Source organism: Mustela nigripes, chromosome 17, assembly GCF_022355385.1.
Source record: "Mustela nigripes isolate SB6536 chromosome 17, MUSNIG.SB6536, whole genome shotgun sequence".
Taxonomy (NCBI): domain Eukaryota; kingdom Metazoa; phylum Chordata; class Mammalia; order Carnivora; family Mustelidae; genus Mustela; species Mustela nigripes.
Window position 1 is genome coordinate 25127603 of NC_081573.1, and position 16748 is coordinate 25144350.

General features: G+C 37.5%; 1 protein-coding gene across 1 annotated transcript in view; it reads left to right on the forward strand.

Moving 5' to 3' along the window:
* The window catches only part of PHKB (phosphorylase kinase regulatory subunit beta), a 230275-nt gene that overhangs the window by 181218 nt on the left and 32309 nt on the right, over nt 1–16748 (forward strand). The window contains exons 16-17 of the mRNA XM_059381622.1: nt 14722–14777; nt 15292–15385. Coding sequence (XP_059237605.1) covers nt 14722–14777; nt 15292–15385 — 150 coding nt within the window. The remainder of the gene's footprint in view (nt 1–14721; nt 14778–15291; nt 15386–16748) is intronic.

Genomic DNA, 16748 nt, shown 5'->3' on the forward strand with positions numbered 1-16748 from the left:
GATATATAACCAGTAAGATGAAGCAGTCTGACATATTAGAGAGAGCTCTGGACCAAATCAGTCCCGAGACCTGGATTTGGACCATTTCCTCTGGCTGGGCCTCAGTCTTCTTACCCATCAAGTGGATTACTGACTTTTTATCAAGGAAACTTATTTTTCACACAAAATATTGGGCAGAATCTTAGCATATACAATAGTTCAGACTTGTGCTGCTCTATGTTAACTATCCCGGAATTAAAATAAAAAACCAGAGCAGCAACAACAAATACAACAAAGTTATGCTGCTCTGGCTTAAGTGGAGTCTTGCCACCCAGTCTCTCCCATAGATACTTTCACATTTTTTTCATTACCCTTTTCCCCAAGTTCCAGGTGATAAAAACGGCCTCTTCCATCTCTGACCATTTCAGCTCAGACATCAGGGTACTGATCTTCTCAGCACAAGCACCTAAAAGGGAAAAACCAAAGCAAGTTGGCTTGCTCTGCTTGCTTCCTCCACCCCCACCCCGCCCCCATTATTCTAAAAATATGGTTTCCTTTCATCTACCTTTTAGAGGCCTTTCATTGGTGGTAATCCAGGAACTGAAGCCCTTTGAAATGACAAAAACCCTGAGAGGGAAATGACCAGTTTTGGAAACTCTGCTTCCCTCTTTTGCCTCTGCCTCCACTGTCTCATCTCATTTTATCAGTTATTCCTGATGTGTTGCTATAAGTTTTCCATAATTTGTTCCTCCCTCTGGTTGTGATTAAAGCTGTGTGGACACCATGAGGCAGGCTTTCTCCATCTGGGCCCATGTAGCATTTTAGCATTGTTTCCAAGAAGTAGCAAGATCTTTGGCACTGCCATTTCTTTAAGATAAAAATATAAAAACATCCAGTTACAGCAAGTGCTTAGAAAGGAGGGAATACAGTTTTACAAATCAATTCATTGTGACAAAGTGATGATCAGTATTCTCTTCCAAGATAATAGGCCTGCTGTCAAAAGACATGGCCTGATTTATTCATTCCGGCATTTGAACCTATGTGTCTGAGATCTGGGAATACTTTTTAAAAATTCATTTGTTTTCCTCTTAAGTAGAAAGCTTATATTATCATTAATGGGGCGTATAAATACAGGATCCTACAGGGCCGTTTCTTCCCTGGCCAGCTCTCCTCTTGAGCTGAGTTTAGCTCTTTAACTATGCTTGATGTTGTTATTCCTCTGGTATTTCTACTTACCTTTTTCTGCTTCCCTATTAATTTTCTCCATGTTGCTGCTTTGGCTTGGTTGGAAATGTCAGAACAAGATGCCAGTGTGTTCCAGTCAGGATGTGCCTGTGTTCAAACTGCTGTATCCTGTTACTTGGCTCCTACAGGAAAAATACTGCGGGTGCAGTGTCTCCAGTTGGAATTGAGATGTATAAAGCATCTGCTTGGTTTCTTCAGCTAATGAGGTTTTGCTGAAAAATGAGTGTAATGAAAAAATGCTGGCTGTTGGCAGGACCTACTGATGAAGGCTAATGAGCATAAATGAGTTTCTGTAAGGCCCCAAAAACAGAGGCATAGAATGTTTCAAATGTACTACCCTTGAGGCAAGACTAGCTTTGGATGAGGTAGGACCCATTTATTTGTTGGCTGCTTTTTTCTTTTCTTCTTTCTCTTCTCCCTTGCCCTTCTTTCAGTAAAAGACGTATTCAAGTCAGCCACAATCGATTATTTTAAGCAACATAGGGCATTTTAAAAATAAAACTACTGCACTAGGGTTCAATATGATGTTCCAAAAGGAATAATTATGAATTCTATATACTTGTATATATGTATATGTTATTGTATATGTTATTTATTAGAATAGATAATTTTTTAACTTAATTGCCAAGAACTTCAGAATTATATTTTATCAAAAAGCAGATAAGAAAATAGGTTTTGTAGACAAACTTAGAGTTGAGTTTTCTTAAAAACGTGATCTAAAGTGGATGAAAATGGACTGTTGGTGGGTTGCAAGGTTTTTGCATGCCACTCTGCCCCCATGATTTTATTTTTTTGTGTCAACTTTATTGGGACACACAGTGCCAAATATTTGATCAAATGTTCTAGATGAGAGTAAGGGTATTTGGGGGAGAAGACTAACATTTAAATCAATAGACTGAGCAAGTCATATTGCTTTCCCTCATCTGGGTGGGCTTTATCTATGAATGCCTGAGTAGAACAGAGAAGTGACTCTTCCCTGAGCAAGAGAGGATTTTCCCTGCCTGATGGCCTTAAACTGGGAGATCAGCTTTTTTCCTGCTTCTGGATTTGAAATGGGTATTGAGCCTCCTGGCCTTCAGATGAACTATACCATCAACTCTCCTTGGTCTTCTACCTGCTGATTCAACCTGTAGGTCTGGGAACTTAGCAGACACTGTAATTGCCTGAATCAACTCTTTATAGTAAATCTTTTTCTGCCCTTTATTCACACATATATACCCTATCAGCTCTCCTTCTCTGGAGAATCCCAATACAAACCACAACAGCAGTCAGTATATAATCTATGAAATACATGCTATGACATGTGCCTTGCTGACTTTGTGACTTTGGACTTACACATACCTGCAGTCAGGTTTAAGCTCTATCACTGGCTATACATATAACTTTTGACAAATTATTTCACCTATTTCCTTATTGGTTTTCTGATCTTACAATATGGGAATTCTTGTGACACTATATAACATAGACCTTAAATAATACATCTTTAACAGCAGGCTATCAAGATATTTTAATTTTTTGACATTCTAAGCTATACTGAAAAATAAATATAATCAATAACATGATAATATAAATCTTACTAATAAACTCTTGTGTTATTTCCATTAATTAGTTATGCAGTCGTACCTTGGAAATACTGTGGTTTTGACTTCAGACTATTGCAATAAACCAAATATCTCAATAAAGCAAGTCAAATGAAGTTTTGGTTTGCCAGTGCATATAAAAGTTATGTTTATACTATACTATAGTCTGTTAATAGTATAATAGCAGTATGTCTAAAACAATGAACATGAAAAAGTGCTCCATATCACTCGGCATCAGGGAAATACAAATCAAAACCATAATGAGATATCACCTCACACCAGTCAGAATGGCTAAAATAAGTCAGGAAATGACAGATGCTGGCGAGGATGCGGAGAAAGGGGAACCCTCCTCCACTGTTGGTGGGAATGCAAGCTGGTGCAGCCACTCTGGAAAACAGCATGGAGGTTCCTCAAAATGTTGAAAATAGAACTGCCCTATGACCCAGCAATTGCACTATTGAGTATTTACCCTAAAGATACAAACGTAGTGATCCAAAGGGGCACGTGCACCCGAATGTTTATAGCAGCAATGTCCACAATAGCCAAACTATGGAAAGAACCTAGATGTCCATCAACAGATGAATGGATCAAGAAGATGTGGTATAAAAAAAATACTTTATTGCTAAAAAAAACCATGACCAGCATTTGAACTTTTTAGCGAGTCATAATCTTCTTACTGATAGAAGGTCTTGCCTTGATCTTGATGGCTGCTTCCTAATTAAAGTGGTGGTTGCTATGTGTTGGAGAGGATGTGGAGAAAGGGGAACCTTCTTACACTGTTGGTGGGAATGCAAGTTGGTGCAGCCTCTTTGGAGAATAGTGTGAAGATTCCTCAAGAAATTAAAAATAGAGCTTCCCTATGACCCTGCAATTGCACTACTGGGTATTTACCCCAAAGATACAGATGTCGTGAAAAGAAGGGCCATCTGTACCCCAATGTTTATAGCAGCAATGGCCACGGTTGCCAAACTATGGAAAGAACCAAGATGCCCTTCAATGGACTAATGGATAAGGAAGATGTGGTCCATATACACTATGGAGTATTATGCCTCCATCAGAAAGGATGAATACCCAACTTTTGTAGCAACATGGACGGGACTGGAAGAGATTATGCTGAGTGAAATAAGTCAAGCAGAGAGAGTCAATTATCCTATGGTTTCACTTATTTGTGGAGCATAACAAATAGCATGGAGGACATGGGGAGTTAGAGAGGAGAAGGGATTTGGGGAAAATTGGAAGGGGAGATGAACCATGAGAGACTATGGACTCTGAAAAACAATCTGAGGGTTTTGAAGGGGCAGGGTGGTGGGAGGTTGGGGGAACCAGGTGGTGGGTATCGGAGAGGGCACAGATTGCATGGAGCACTGGGTGTGGTGCAAAAATAATGAATACTGTTACGCTGAAAAATTAAAAATTAAAAAAAAATAAACTGGTGGTTGCTGAAGGTTGGGGTGAGTATAGCTATTTCTTAAACTGAGACAATAATGGGGTTTGCCACATTGTCTTTTTCATAAATGATTTCTGTGTAATGTATTTGGTAGCATTTTACTCATAATAGAACTTCTTTCAGAATTGGGGTCAGTCCTCTCAAACCCTGCTGATGCTTTATCAATTAAGTTTATGTAACATTCTAAATTCTTTGTTGTCATTTGAATAGTCTTCATAGTATCTTCACCAGGAGTAGATTTCATTTCAAAAAACCACTTTCTTTTAATCCATAAGAAGCAACTCCTTATCCATTAAAGTTTTGTCTTGAGATTACAGCAATTTAGTCACACCTCCAGGCTCCACTTCTAATTCTACTTATCTTGCTCTTTCCACCACATCTGCAGATACTTCCTCCACTGAGGTCTTAAACCCCTCCAAGTTATCTTTGAAAATTGGAATTAGCTTCTTCCAAACTCCTGTTGATGTTGATATTTTGACCTCTTCCCATGAATCATCAATTTTCTTGTTGGCATCTAGTATGGTGGATCTTTTCCAGAAGGTTTTCAATCTACTTTGCCCAGACCCATCAGAGAATCCCTATTTGTGGCTTCTATTAGAATTTTAACAAATGTATTTAAGTAAAACTTGAAGGTCGAAATTACTCTTTGATGGGCTATAGAATGGATGTTGTGTTAGCAGACATGGAAACATTAATCTCATTGTACATCTTCATCAGAGATCTTGGATGACTAGGTACACAGTCAATGAGCAGTTATATTTTGAAAGGAATCTTTTCTTCTGTGCTGTAGATATCAACGATGAGCTTAAAATATTCAATAAACAATGTTGTAAACAGATGGGCTGTCATCAAGCTTTTGTTGTTCCATTTATAGAGCACAGGCAGAGTAGACTTAGTATAATTCTTAAGGACCCTAAGATTTTCAGAATGGTAAATGAACATTGGCTTCAGTTTAAAGTCATCAGTTGCATTAGCTTCTAACAAAAGAGTCAGCCTGTCATTTGGAGCTTTGAAGCCAGGCAATGGCTTCTCTCTAGGTTTGAAAGTTCTAGATGGCATTTTCCTCCAATAGAAGGCTGTTTTATCTACATTGAAAATCTGTTGTTTGTTGTAGCCATCTTTATTAATTATCTTAGCTAGATCCTCCAGAAAACTCGCTGCAACTTCTACATCAGCACTTGCTGTTCACTTTGCACTTTGATGTAATAAAGATGGCTTCTTTCCCTAAACCTCATAAACCAATCTCGGCTAGCTTCAAATGTCTCCTGCAGCTTCCTCACCTTTCTCTGCCTTCATAGAATTGATGAGAGTTAGGGCCTTGCTCTGAATTAAGTTTTGGTGTAGGGAATGCTATGACTGATTTGATCTATCTAAACCACTGAAACTTTCTCCATATCACCAATAAGGGTGTTTCACTTTCAGATCATGTGTGTGTTCACTGGCATAGCACTTTTTATTGCCCTCAAGAACTTTTCCTTTGCCTCCACAACTTGACTAACTGAAGCCTAGCTCTCAGCCTGTCCTGGTTTTTGATATGCCTTCCTCACAGAACTTAATCACTTCTAGCTTTTGATTTAAAATGAGAAACATGAGACTTCTTTTCACTTGCACACTTAGAGGCCATTATAGGGTTATTTATTGGCTGGATTTCAACGTTGTTGTGTCTTGGGAAATAGAGAAGCCTGAGGAGAGAGAGAGAGAATGGGCCAGTCGGTGTAAATGAGAACGCACACAACATTTGTCAGTTACATTAGCTGGCTTTTATGGGTAGGTTTGTGACACCCTAAAACAATTTTAATCATAACATCAAAGATCACTGATCACAGATCAGCATAACAAGTATGATAAAAATGAAAAAGTTTAAAATATTGTGAGAATTACCAAAATGTGACACAGAGACATGAAGTAAGCAAATGCTGTTGAAAAAATGATGCCAATAGTCTCACTCTATATAGGGTTGCCACAAACCTTCAATTCGTAAAAAACTTAATCATCTGCAAAATGCAGCAAAGGGAACTGCAATAAAATGAGATATGCCTATAAAAGGACATCTGTGCATCTTTCTGTGCTTTCTCCTAGAAAATATTCAAACTCTTTTTACTGTTTCCCTCCCAAAATTGAATCCTACTGATTTTTTCTGATAGCTGTCTTCTAGTGACCCAAATAATCCAGTGATAGGAATGCCTATGAATGATTTAGGTTAAGTGCGTTCTGCTTTTATAAGCAAAATTGAAACCTGATATTTAATGATTCCATATATAAAATCCACCATAACCCTGTCCAGAGATTTGTTGCAAATGTTGACTAGCCTTAAATGATAAAAGATGTGTAAAGATGACATTAATAAGAAGGTACATTGATAAAAGGGAATACCAAGGAGCTATAACAAAAAATGAGGTTGTGTTCTATATACTAATATATAAAAAGTACATCATGATATGTAATTACTTAGTGGGAAAGTAGCTGATAATATGCTGTTTTTCATCTAAAAAGTATGAGAAAATAAGAATGTAAATGTTTGCTTTTCTATGTAAACTCTGGCAAGGGGCATTAAATAATCCTAGCAATTACCTGGTTGGTAGACAGTGGGGAACTGGCTGGATGCTGGGGCCACAGGTAGGAAGGAGAGACACTTCATTGAAAACTTGAATAATTTTGAAATTTTGAACCATATGAATTAATTACCTACTGAAAAAATTAAATTGAAAGAAGAAAAGGGGAAGGAAACCATCAAGGCACTTTCACATTAAAGTTTCTCTGTATAACCTTTGAAAGTTGTATTACACTGTTTTATTTATAGTTCCCAGCTGCAGATCTCCTAGCTTTGCTGCTTTGACCTGATTTGGGTAATTTAAAAACTAGAATCTAGACAGATGTACCTGCAGTGTTTTAATTACCGTAGTTTTAAATTTTTAGCAAGATGAGTTACAGTGTAAAAATTCCTCTTCTACTACGGTACACTTAAACATGGTGAAGATGCTAAATTTTGTGTTATGTGGTTTTTTTTCAGAGTAAAAAAAAAATTTTAAACCTGACTTGATTCATTTGTAAAAACGGAAGTTTTTTTTTTTTAAGATTATTTATTTATTTATTTGACAGACAGAGATGACAAGTAGACAGAGAGGCAGGCAGAGAGAGAGAGGAGGAAGCAGGCTCCCTGTTGAGCAGAGAGCCCGATGCGGGGCTTGATCCCAGGACCGTGGGATCATGACCTGAGCCGAAGGCAGAGGCTTTAACCCACTGAGCCACCCAGGCGCCCCGTAAAAACAGAAGTTTAAATCAGAATATTTCTAACCACAGGTTGTTGGTCTTCAGTCATGTGATTAAGATGACCTGTGTACATCCTTTGATAGTTTATATAAATACATGTACACCAAATTATGATTATTTTCCTTTGTTAAAAATATACTGTTTGTATTTGCAAACATCTGTTTTGTATATTTAAGGGATGATTTATATATTGTTAATAAATATAAACAACAGTACTTTAAAAACAAGATTCTTCTTTCAGACCACCAAATGAGTACCAACAGTCTTTATTTTAATATAAGGTATTGTATACAAGCGAGGTAAGAAAAGTGAGCATGAGGGGCCCCTCAAGGGGTTCACTCTGTAGTTCATTCTGTACAGACTGCTTATAAGCATGCAAAAAGCCTTTCAATGAGACAATATGAGTATCATCAAGTAACTCATACAGACATTACCTGCATTTGCTGATGGGGAACAGAAGATATCTGGACACCCTGATGTTTGGCAAGTTTATGGAGGAGACTTTGTTGAAAGAGTGGGTCAGGATCTGGATAGACAGGAACAAAGGAGCAATTAAAATGTTGAAGTATAGAAGGACAGTAGATAGAAACTTGAGATGGATAGGAGTGACTGTTTTTAGTGGCACGCTCTTAGGCAAACAGATGGGAGATAAATAGGGAACCATAGGTAGTGGTTATATTGTAAAGGTCTTTTGGAAGTTGGACCTTTATTTGGGAAACACTGGTTTTAGAGTAAGAAGTGATAACCTAAACATTACATAAATATATGTTTACTCACCCATCTTTCGTTTCTTGTCTTCATTCATTCAACAAGTATTTTTTGACCACTTCTGTTATGTAAATCACTGACATGAGAAAATTAACCTGACTATAAAATACAGAAGATGGGCAGATGCAAGTATGAAGCAGAAAGTTGAGGAAGCATATTACAATCACTCAGAATTATGGTTGTATTTCTGGGGTTGATGAGAAGGCTAAAGTTTTTTGAACACTTAGGAGGATATGTCAGACAGTGTGTTAAATGCTTCTATGTGCTCTGTATTATCCTCATAATCCTATGAAGTAGATACTTTTTTTATTCCAGTTTACCAGTGAAGAAAGGGAGGCTTAGCAAGGGAAGCTTAGCAGAGAATGGCAGAATAAATAGTATAGATATCATGTGTTTAGCAGATCAGTTTGTAAATGTATTACATGCCCTCTTTTGTTTGATTTCCCCCCTCCGTGTTAGGCAGCTTACATATCATTATTCCCACTTTACAGATAAACACATAATTGAGAAACTTTCCTGAGCAGTCATTCATCAAGTAGTAGGCACCAGCTATATGCTCAGGTACTGTTTTAGGCAATGAGGACATAGCAATGGAGACAATAGATCAAAGTTCCTGTCCTCAGGGAGTTGCTTTCTAGTGGGAATGAATAACATTGAACATTTAAATAAATAATGCAATATAATTTCTGGAGCTGATAAATACTAAGAAGTAGACAAAATAAGATAAAATGATAGAGAGGGGCAGGCTGTGGTAGAGAGAGAAGACCTTTCTGAGGAAGGGATAATGGTTGAGACCTGCATAACAAGAGGGCATTCACAAAACAATTGGGAAGGAAAAACATTCCAGACAGAAGTTCTGCAAGTGTAAAGGCCCTGTGATAGGAACACAGCTGGCTTGTTCAAGGGACAGACAGAATCCATTGGGGCTAAAACGTGGTAAAGGAAAGGAGGGAGAATGAGAAAGAAGAGGTAGGCCCAGAGCTAGATCATGCAAGCCATGGTAGGACATAGGAAGCAGTTTGGTTCATATTCTGTGGGCAAAAGGAAACCACTGGAGAGTTATAAACAGGGTATGTATATATGTTTGCATGGGAGTAGGATGGAATGAGCTGGTGGTGAGATGGTATGATTTACACTTTTTGAGAAAAAAATTCTCATTGCTGTTGGCAGAATGGACTGCTGTGAATGGTGGGGTAAGACTGAGGTAGTTACAACTGTTAACTGACCAAGTGAAAGATCATGGCAACTTTGAGTAGGGTGGTCGCAGCAGTGAAGGTGGACAAAGGTGGTGTGTTTGAGACATGCTTTAGAGGTAGAACCAATATGACTGATGAATTAGTAGCACCTTTGAGAGGCAGATACTATAGTGTTTAAGAGATAGAGGAGACTGCCCAGATTTGGATTCAACCTTTGCCACTTATTATCTGTGTGATGTTAGCTAAGTTTTTTTTAAACAACTCCATGCCTCAGTTGTCTCATTAGTAAATAAGAATAATAGTTACCTACCTAGTATGGGTGTTATGATGGTGGTTACATGGTGCTTTACAAGTCTCAATGACAAAGAGAAAATCCTGAAAGCAGCCCGGGAAAAGAAGTCTGTAACATACAATGGTAAAAATATTAGATTGGCAGCTGACTTATCCACAGAGACCTGGCAGGCCAGAAAGAGCTGGCATGATATTTTCAGAGCACTAAACGAGAAAAACATGCAGCCAAGAATACTATATCCAGCTAGGCTATTATTGAAAATAGAAGGAGAGATTAAAAGCTTCCAGGACAAACAACAACTGAAAGAATTTGCAAATACCAAACCAGCTCTACAGGAAATCTTGAAAGGGGTCCTCTAAGCAAAGAGAGAGCCTACAAGTGGTAGATCAGAAAGGAACAGAGACCATATACAGTAACAGTCACCTTACAGGCAATACAATGGCACTAAATTCATATCTCTCAATAGTTACCCTGAATGTGAATGGGCTAAATGCCCCTGTCAAAAGACACAGGGTATCAGAATGGATAAAAAAACAAAACCCATCTATATGTTGCCTCCAAGAAACACATTTTAAGCCCGAAGACACCTCCAGATTTAAAGTGAGGGGGTGGTAAAGAATTTACCATGCTAATGGACATCAGAAGAAAGCAGGGGTGGCAATCCTTATATCAGATCAATTAGATTTTAAGCCAAAGACTATAATAAGAGATGAGGAAGGACACTATATCATACTCAAAGGGTCTGTCCAACAAGAAGATTTAACAATTTTAAATATCTATGCCCCCAATGTGGGAGCAGCCAACTATATAAACCAATTAATAACAAAATCAAAGAAACACATCAACAATAATACGATAATAGTAGGGGACTTTAACACTCCCCTCACTGAAATGGACAGGTCATCCAAGCAAAAGATCAGCAAGGAAATAAAGGCCTTAAACGACATACTGGACCAGATGGACATCACAGATATATTCAGAATATTTCATCCCAAAGCAACAGAATACACATTCTTCTCTAGTGCACATGGAACATTCTCCAGAATAGATCACATCCTCGGTCCTAAATCAGGACTCAACCGGTATCAAAAGATTGGGATCATTCCCTGCATATTTTCAGACCACAATGCTCTAAAGCTAGAACTCAACCACAAAAGGAAGTTTGGAAAGAACCCAAATACATGGAGACTAAACAGTATCCTTCTAAAGAATGAATGGGTCAACCGGGAAATTAAAGAAGAATTGAAAAAAATCATGGAAACAAATGATAATGAAAATACAACGGTTCAAAATCTGTGGGACACAACAAAGGCAGTCCTGAGAGGAAAATATATAGCGGTACAAGCCTTTCTCAAGAAACAAGAAAGGTCTCAGGCACACAACCTAACCCTACACCTAAAGGAGCTGGAGAAAGAACAAGAAAGAAACCCTAAGCCCAGCAGGAGAAGAGAAATCATAAAGATCAGAGCAGAAATCAATGAAATAGAAACCAAAAAAACAATAGAACAAATCAACGAAAGTAGGAGCTGGTTCTTTGAAAGAATTAATAAAATTGATAAACCCCTGGCCCGACTTATCAAAAAGAAAAGAGAAAGGACCCAAATAAATAAAATCATGAATGAAAGAGGAGAGATCACAACTAACACCAAAGAAATACAAACTATTATAAGAACATACTATGAGCAACTCTACGGCAATAAATTTGACAATCTGGAAGAAATGGATGCATTCCTAGAAACATATAAACTACCACAACTGAACCAGGAAGAAATAGAAAGCCTGAACAGACCCATAACCAGTAAGGAGATTGAAACAGTCATTAAAAATCTCCAAACAAACAAAAGCCCAGGGCCAGACGGCTTCCCGGGGGAATTCTACCAAACATTTAAAGAAGAACTAATTCCTATTCTCCTGAAACTGTTCCATGGTGCTTAATAACTTATCTTTTGTTATTGTTGTTGTCTGGAGGTTTGAAGGAAAAAGGAATCAAGAATGATTTACATGGTTTTGGCCAGATCAAATGAGCACATAGTGTGGGACCTTAAAGAAATAAATACTTTGATGATGAGTGGTTTTAGGGATGGAATTCAGTGGTTCAGTCTTGTTCATGGCAAATTGAAGGCATCCATTAGATGACCTGGATCATACAGGATCAAGTGATAAGATTGGATTTGTATGTGGATCTTTTCTTTTTAACATCTGCCCCTTTTCCATCTCTGAGAGGCAGAATAACTGAATATGAGCAAAGATGCTGCTGTCAAATTGCCTGTGTCTGAATTCTAGCTCTTCTGTTAGCTAGCTCCATATCCTTGGATAAGTTACTTAAGCTTTCTTTGCCTCAGTTTTTTTTAATCTGGAAAATGGAAATAATGGTTTGTTAGAACAGTGCCTTGCACATAGACTGTTGAGTGTTTTGTTGAAGTGTTTGTTGCTGTGGTTAGTACTTTCCAATCCTGAATACTGCTACAGAAATGAAAAAAGATTCAAGAAAAGAAGATTCATACTTTTTGAGGGAAAGATTAACAGGATTTTGGTGACAAATTGGATTTGGAGGGTAAAAAACAGGAGTGAAAGGTGATTTTGAGCTAGAGTGAGCCTGTTTAGGGTGGAGGTAGGGTCAGTGAGGAGTTGAGTTCTGGGACTTTTAACTTTGGAAATAGCCAGGAGAAAATGTCCAGAAAATTAAAAATATGGGCACTAGAACTCAAGAGAAAGTTCAGGACTAGAAATATAAATATGAAATGATCTGCTTAGAGGTCATAATTTTAACTCCCAGAGTAATTGAGTTTGGTGAGAGAGACAAAGAAAGAGAAAGAAATCCAATGAGTAGAAACCAAGGACTTAAGTATGAGGTTTTCAGTCTCTAAAGGCAAAGTAGGTTAGATGGCAGAATACAGAATTATAGAGGCAAGAAAGGTAAAAAGTAAGAAGAAAGCTATAGTCTGTGTTTGAGAATAGAAGGAGAGAAAATTAGAAAGTGGTAACTTACCTGAGGATTTCTTTTAAAAGATGTTTGGAATTCTTTGGGGGAAGAACTAGCCATATAAAAATGGAGTAATAGATGGTCTTCATGTCTTAGAATGGTAGAAGCCTAGGGTGACTTAGGTATTAAAGCGAACCTCAACAAGGAAGAGAGGAACAGGTGTTCTAGAATAGATGTAAAAACAGTAAATGCAACTGCAGTAAGTATTAGTGTCTTTATTTTTGTTAGGTGTCAATACTGTGCCTAGCACTTTGTTCCCTCCCTAAATCCTCAGCAATTCTCCGAGATAAGGGCAGTGGTTATTATTATATGGGTGAGAATACCCATGCTGAATTCTTTCTGGGGTAGAAGTGGGGTGCAGTGTCCCACTTGGGCTATGGCAAAGGCCTAAGATCATCACAGAAAGTTTTTGAGTTGTAACTTTCTGAAATGCTGAGTTTTTACAATGAAAAAATTCTTCAGCCACTAATAGTCCCCTAACTAAATACTTATTATGATTCAACATGTGTTGTGGGCATTTTAGATCTGAGTACTCTGTCATACCAATGGAAACAACATTATCCTAAAAGGTCTGTGATTCAAAAAAAAAAAGATACCAATTTGCCAATCCTAATCTATAAACTACCTTATTTATTGTTATTGAAATGTTATCTGCATTCTTGTATATGTATTCACTTGCTTTTTATTTAATAATCCCTAATTGTCCTGAAGATTATGGGTAATTTGCCCACTCTAAGGTTACTTCTTTTGATGAAGTAAATACTAGATTTCATCAGAGAGAAGTAGGCTTAATGTATTCATTTGGTGTTAGAGATCTTGATGAGACTGTGAATATTAATTTTGTTCTCATCCTCCTAAGTAACATTAACTTTTAAGGTCTTTATCAAATAAAAATAGAATTTATGGCATTTTTAATGTGTATTTATTTTTGTTGGGTTGTTATATCATATTTTCTCTTATATATTCATTTAAATCACATGGAAGTCTTCCCAAAATGGCATTTTCACGATGATTCTGGGAACCATCCTTTTGAATGTATGATATTTACTGCTGATATATGTATTCTGGTGTTTCTTGCTTTCCATCATACATAAATATTGAATACCATGGAGGGGAACTGACTGATGGTAAATCAGACATTTTACAGCATACTATTGGGAATGGAATGTTGGATTCATTACTATGAAGAAATTACATTTGATCAGTATTTTCAGAGCTTCTTAATACTGTAATTTATTGATGCTTCTTAATGTTCTCTGTTAATTAATACAGGCTCAAAATTGGGTTCATTTTAACAATGTGTAATATATGCTATAGTGAATTGTTTCCACACATGCACAAAAAGAGTAACAAATATCCAACAGTATCTTTGATTAGAACTATTAAGCCCAACAGCTTGTATTTAATGAACAGTGTTAATTACATAGTCAACTGGGTAGTTCATTCTCTACTATAGGAACTATATATTAGAATAAAGCTATTTTGATATATATGGTGCCAAAGGAAAATTAGCTAACAAGAAAGAGAATAGCCTTATATGTGGTTAAGATGTCAAATGAACAATTTTAACTCACAGTCATTATTTTACAGAGAATGCATAAGTTGGGTTTTTATTTTTAGTTCGTTCTCTTCCCTTCAGAGTTAAATGATGGAAAATGACTCTCAGTCCCAAAAGTACTCTTATGCATCATTCAAAATAGGCCTGACAGGCTAGCCCCTCTGGTAAGGGTGAGATTTATAGCTTTCTGTTCCTTGGTGTTCCATTACTCTGTCTACACCATCAAATTGATTAGTAGGCAGTGGAGAGCAAGGAAAGAGAGGTGACTGCATGGAGCCAGTAGGTGTCCATCATTTTAATGAACTGATTAGAGATAGTTAATACTGTCCTTGATTCTCATTGTAGCTGATGATGGCCAGATCTTTTAAAATTTTTCTCCCCCCTCCCTTATTCTATATTACAGGGCCCACTGGAAAATGATTTGGTTGTTCATGTAGCACTCATAGCAGAAAGCCAACGGTATGAAATCCGGATGGGTGGTGTGTTCCTTTGGGAGGAAGGAGAGGGGGCTTATTGCTTTATGTTACAATATTGAGTATGTGGTAGAGATTAATTTCACAGACCCCTTGACAGGGTTTCAAGGAGTCATTAATGTCACTTTAAGTGCCAGAACAACATTGCTTTCATGTTTAAAATAATTTTGTTTTAGTTGATGTGAATATTAAAGACTGTGTGACCTGTGCCAGTGTTGCCTGGGGTGTAGTTCAGAGGAGTTAGTGCCACAGATACTGGGAGTTCCCCAAATCAGTGCTTGCTCTTTCTGCCAGCCCCCAGAGCTCCCACCTGATGCCTAGTAAGGAACTCCAGGGGGCCTCTGGATCCCAGCACAGATGGCATATTGCTCACATTAATAAATTAAAATGTTCTCCAAGCTAGCATAGTCTCCTTCCTCCCCACCTCCTCCTCCACCGTTCTCTACACTCTACGTGCATTGCCTAAAAATGTCTCTTCCCTTTTTCCCTGTGTTTTTTAGCCTTCAAGTTTTCCTCAACACATATGGTATTCAGACTCAAACTCCTCAACAGGTAGAACCTATTCAGATTTGGGCTCAGCAGGAGCTGGTGAAAGTAAGTGATTCTACTTCTTTACTGTCAATTTTGTAGAGGTACTAGAGCATGAAGATTAGACTTAGTTTACAGTCAGGTAGCATAGTTAAAATCTGATTCTGAAATAGAGTCATTAATCCAGAAGTCTTTCTCATTCAGTTGAGAAACCTACCTTATCAGACATTGTTACTAAAAAACCCTTGCATTGTGTGTGTATACATTATATTCATAGGTCTATTGATTCTTACTTCTAAAATCGATTACTGAACTAGACTGAACATTTAAATAACAAATTAACCTGAATTTTAGTGCCTTGTGTTTAAAATTAACATTTATACTGGACTTGGTAATTTTCCCTTACATTAACTATTAAACAAAATTTCTCATTGAAATATTTATTGGTAATAACTACTTCCATTTTTCTTTTGCCTTACTTATTTGGGGTCTGAAGTAATTCTCACCTTTCTGGTTTGCTCGGTCTCAAAGTAACAGCTGAGTTCATTCTTAATGTTGTTATGTACCTATTTAGATTGGAGTAAAGGGTGATTTTGGGGGCCTTTTGCATGTAATACTCTGCAGAAGAATTCAGAAATGCCTGTTTAGGAATATTCCTGCCCATTAGTGACAGGAAATTGTTGACTTCCATCAGTTATTTATTTATTTACTTACTTATTTATTTTTAAAGATTTTATTTATTTGAGAGAGAGCTAGAGAGAAAGTGTGTGTGTGCATGAGCAGGGGGGGAAGGGTAGAGAAGGAGGGAGAAACAGACTCCCCACTGAGCAGGGAACCCAATTCCACTAGTTATTTATAAGCCATCACTTCTACATAGTAATTGTTAAAAACAATACAGGAACAAACTCTGAAGTGTTTGATGTAAGTGTTTAGAATTTTGTCTCTCAAATAATCAAGGTTAGCTCAGTTAGGTTGATATAACCATTTGTGGTCAAAGCCTTAATGCTACAACAAGGAATTCAAGCTTAGAGAAGAGAAGTGTACTTTGCATGGGAGAAGGCAGGGCCTTAGAGCGTCACTGCTGATTGGACAGGACTTTGTCCAAGGGCAACAAAACCAGAACCTGGGTGTCAGATCACCCTGAGTACTAGCTCTTTGAGGGCTCTTAAACCTCTTCTAACAAATTTAGAGCTCTTATCCCCTCTGATTAAAGAGATAAGGCTGAAAATTCAAGGATCCCTAGAGTAGGTAACACTTTGAAATCATGCCAACATGTAAATAAATGGGCTTTGTGGTAGAAGAGGAGAGGGACCAGAGGATTCACAAGGCAAGGAGAGGAGGCAGCATGAAGTGGGGAAAATCTAAGTCTCTAACACTCTATTATTACTGGCTACATTTGCTGATATACTTTTTATGGTTCTTCACTGAA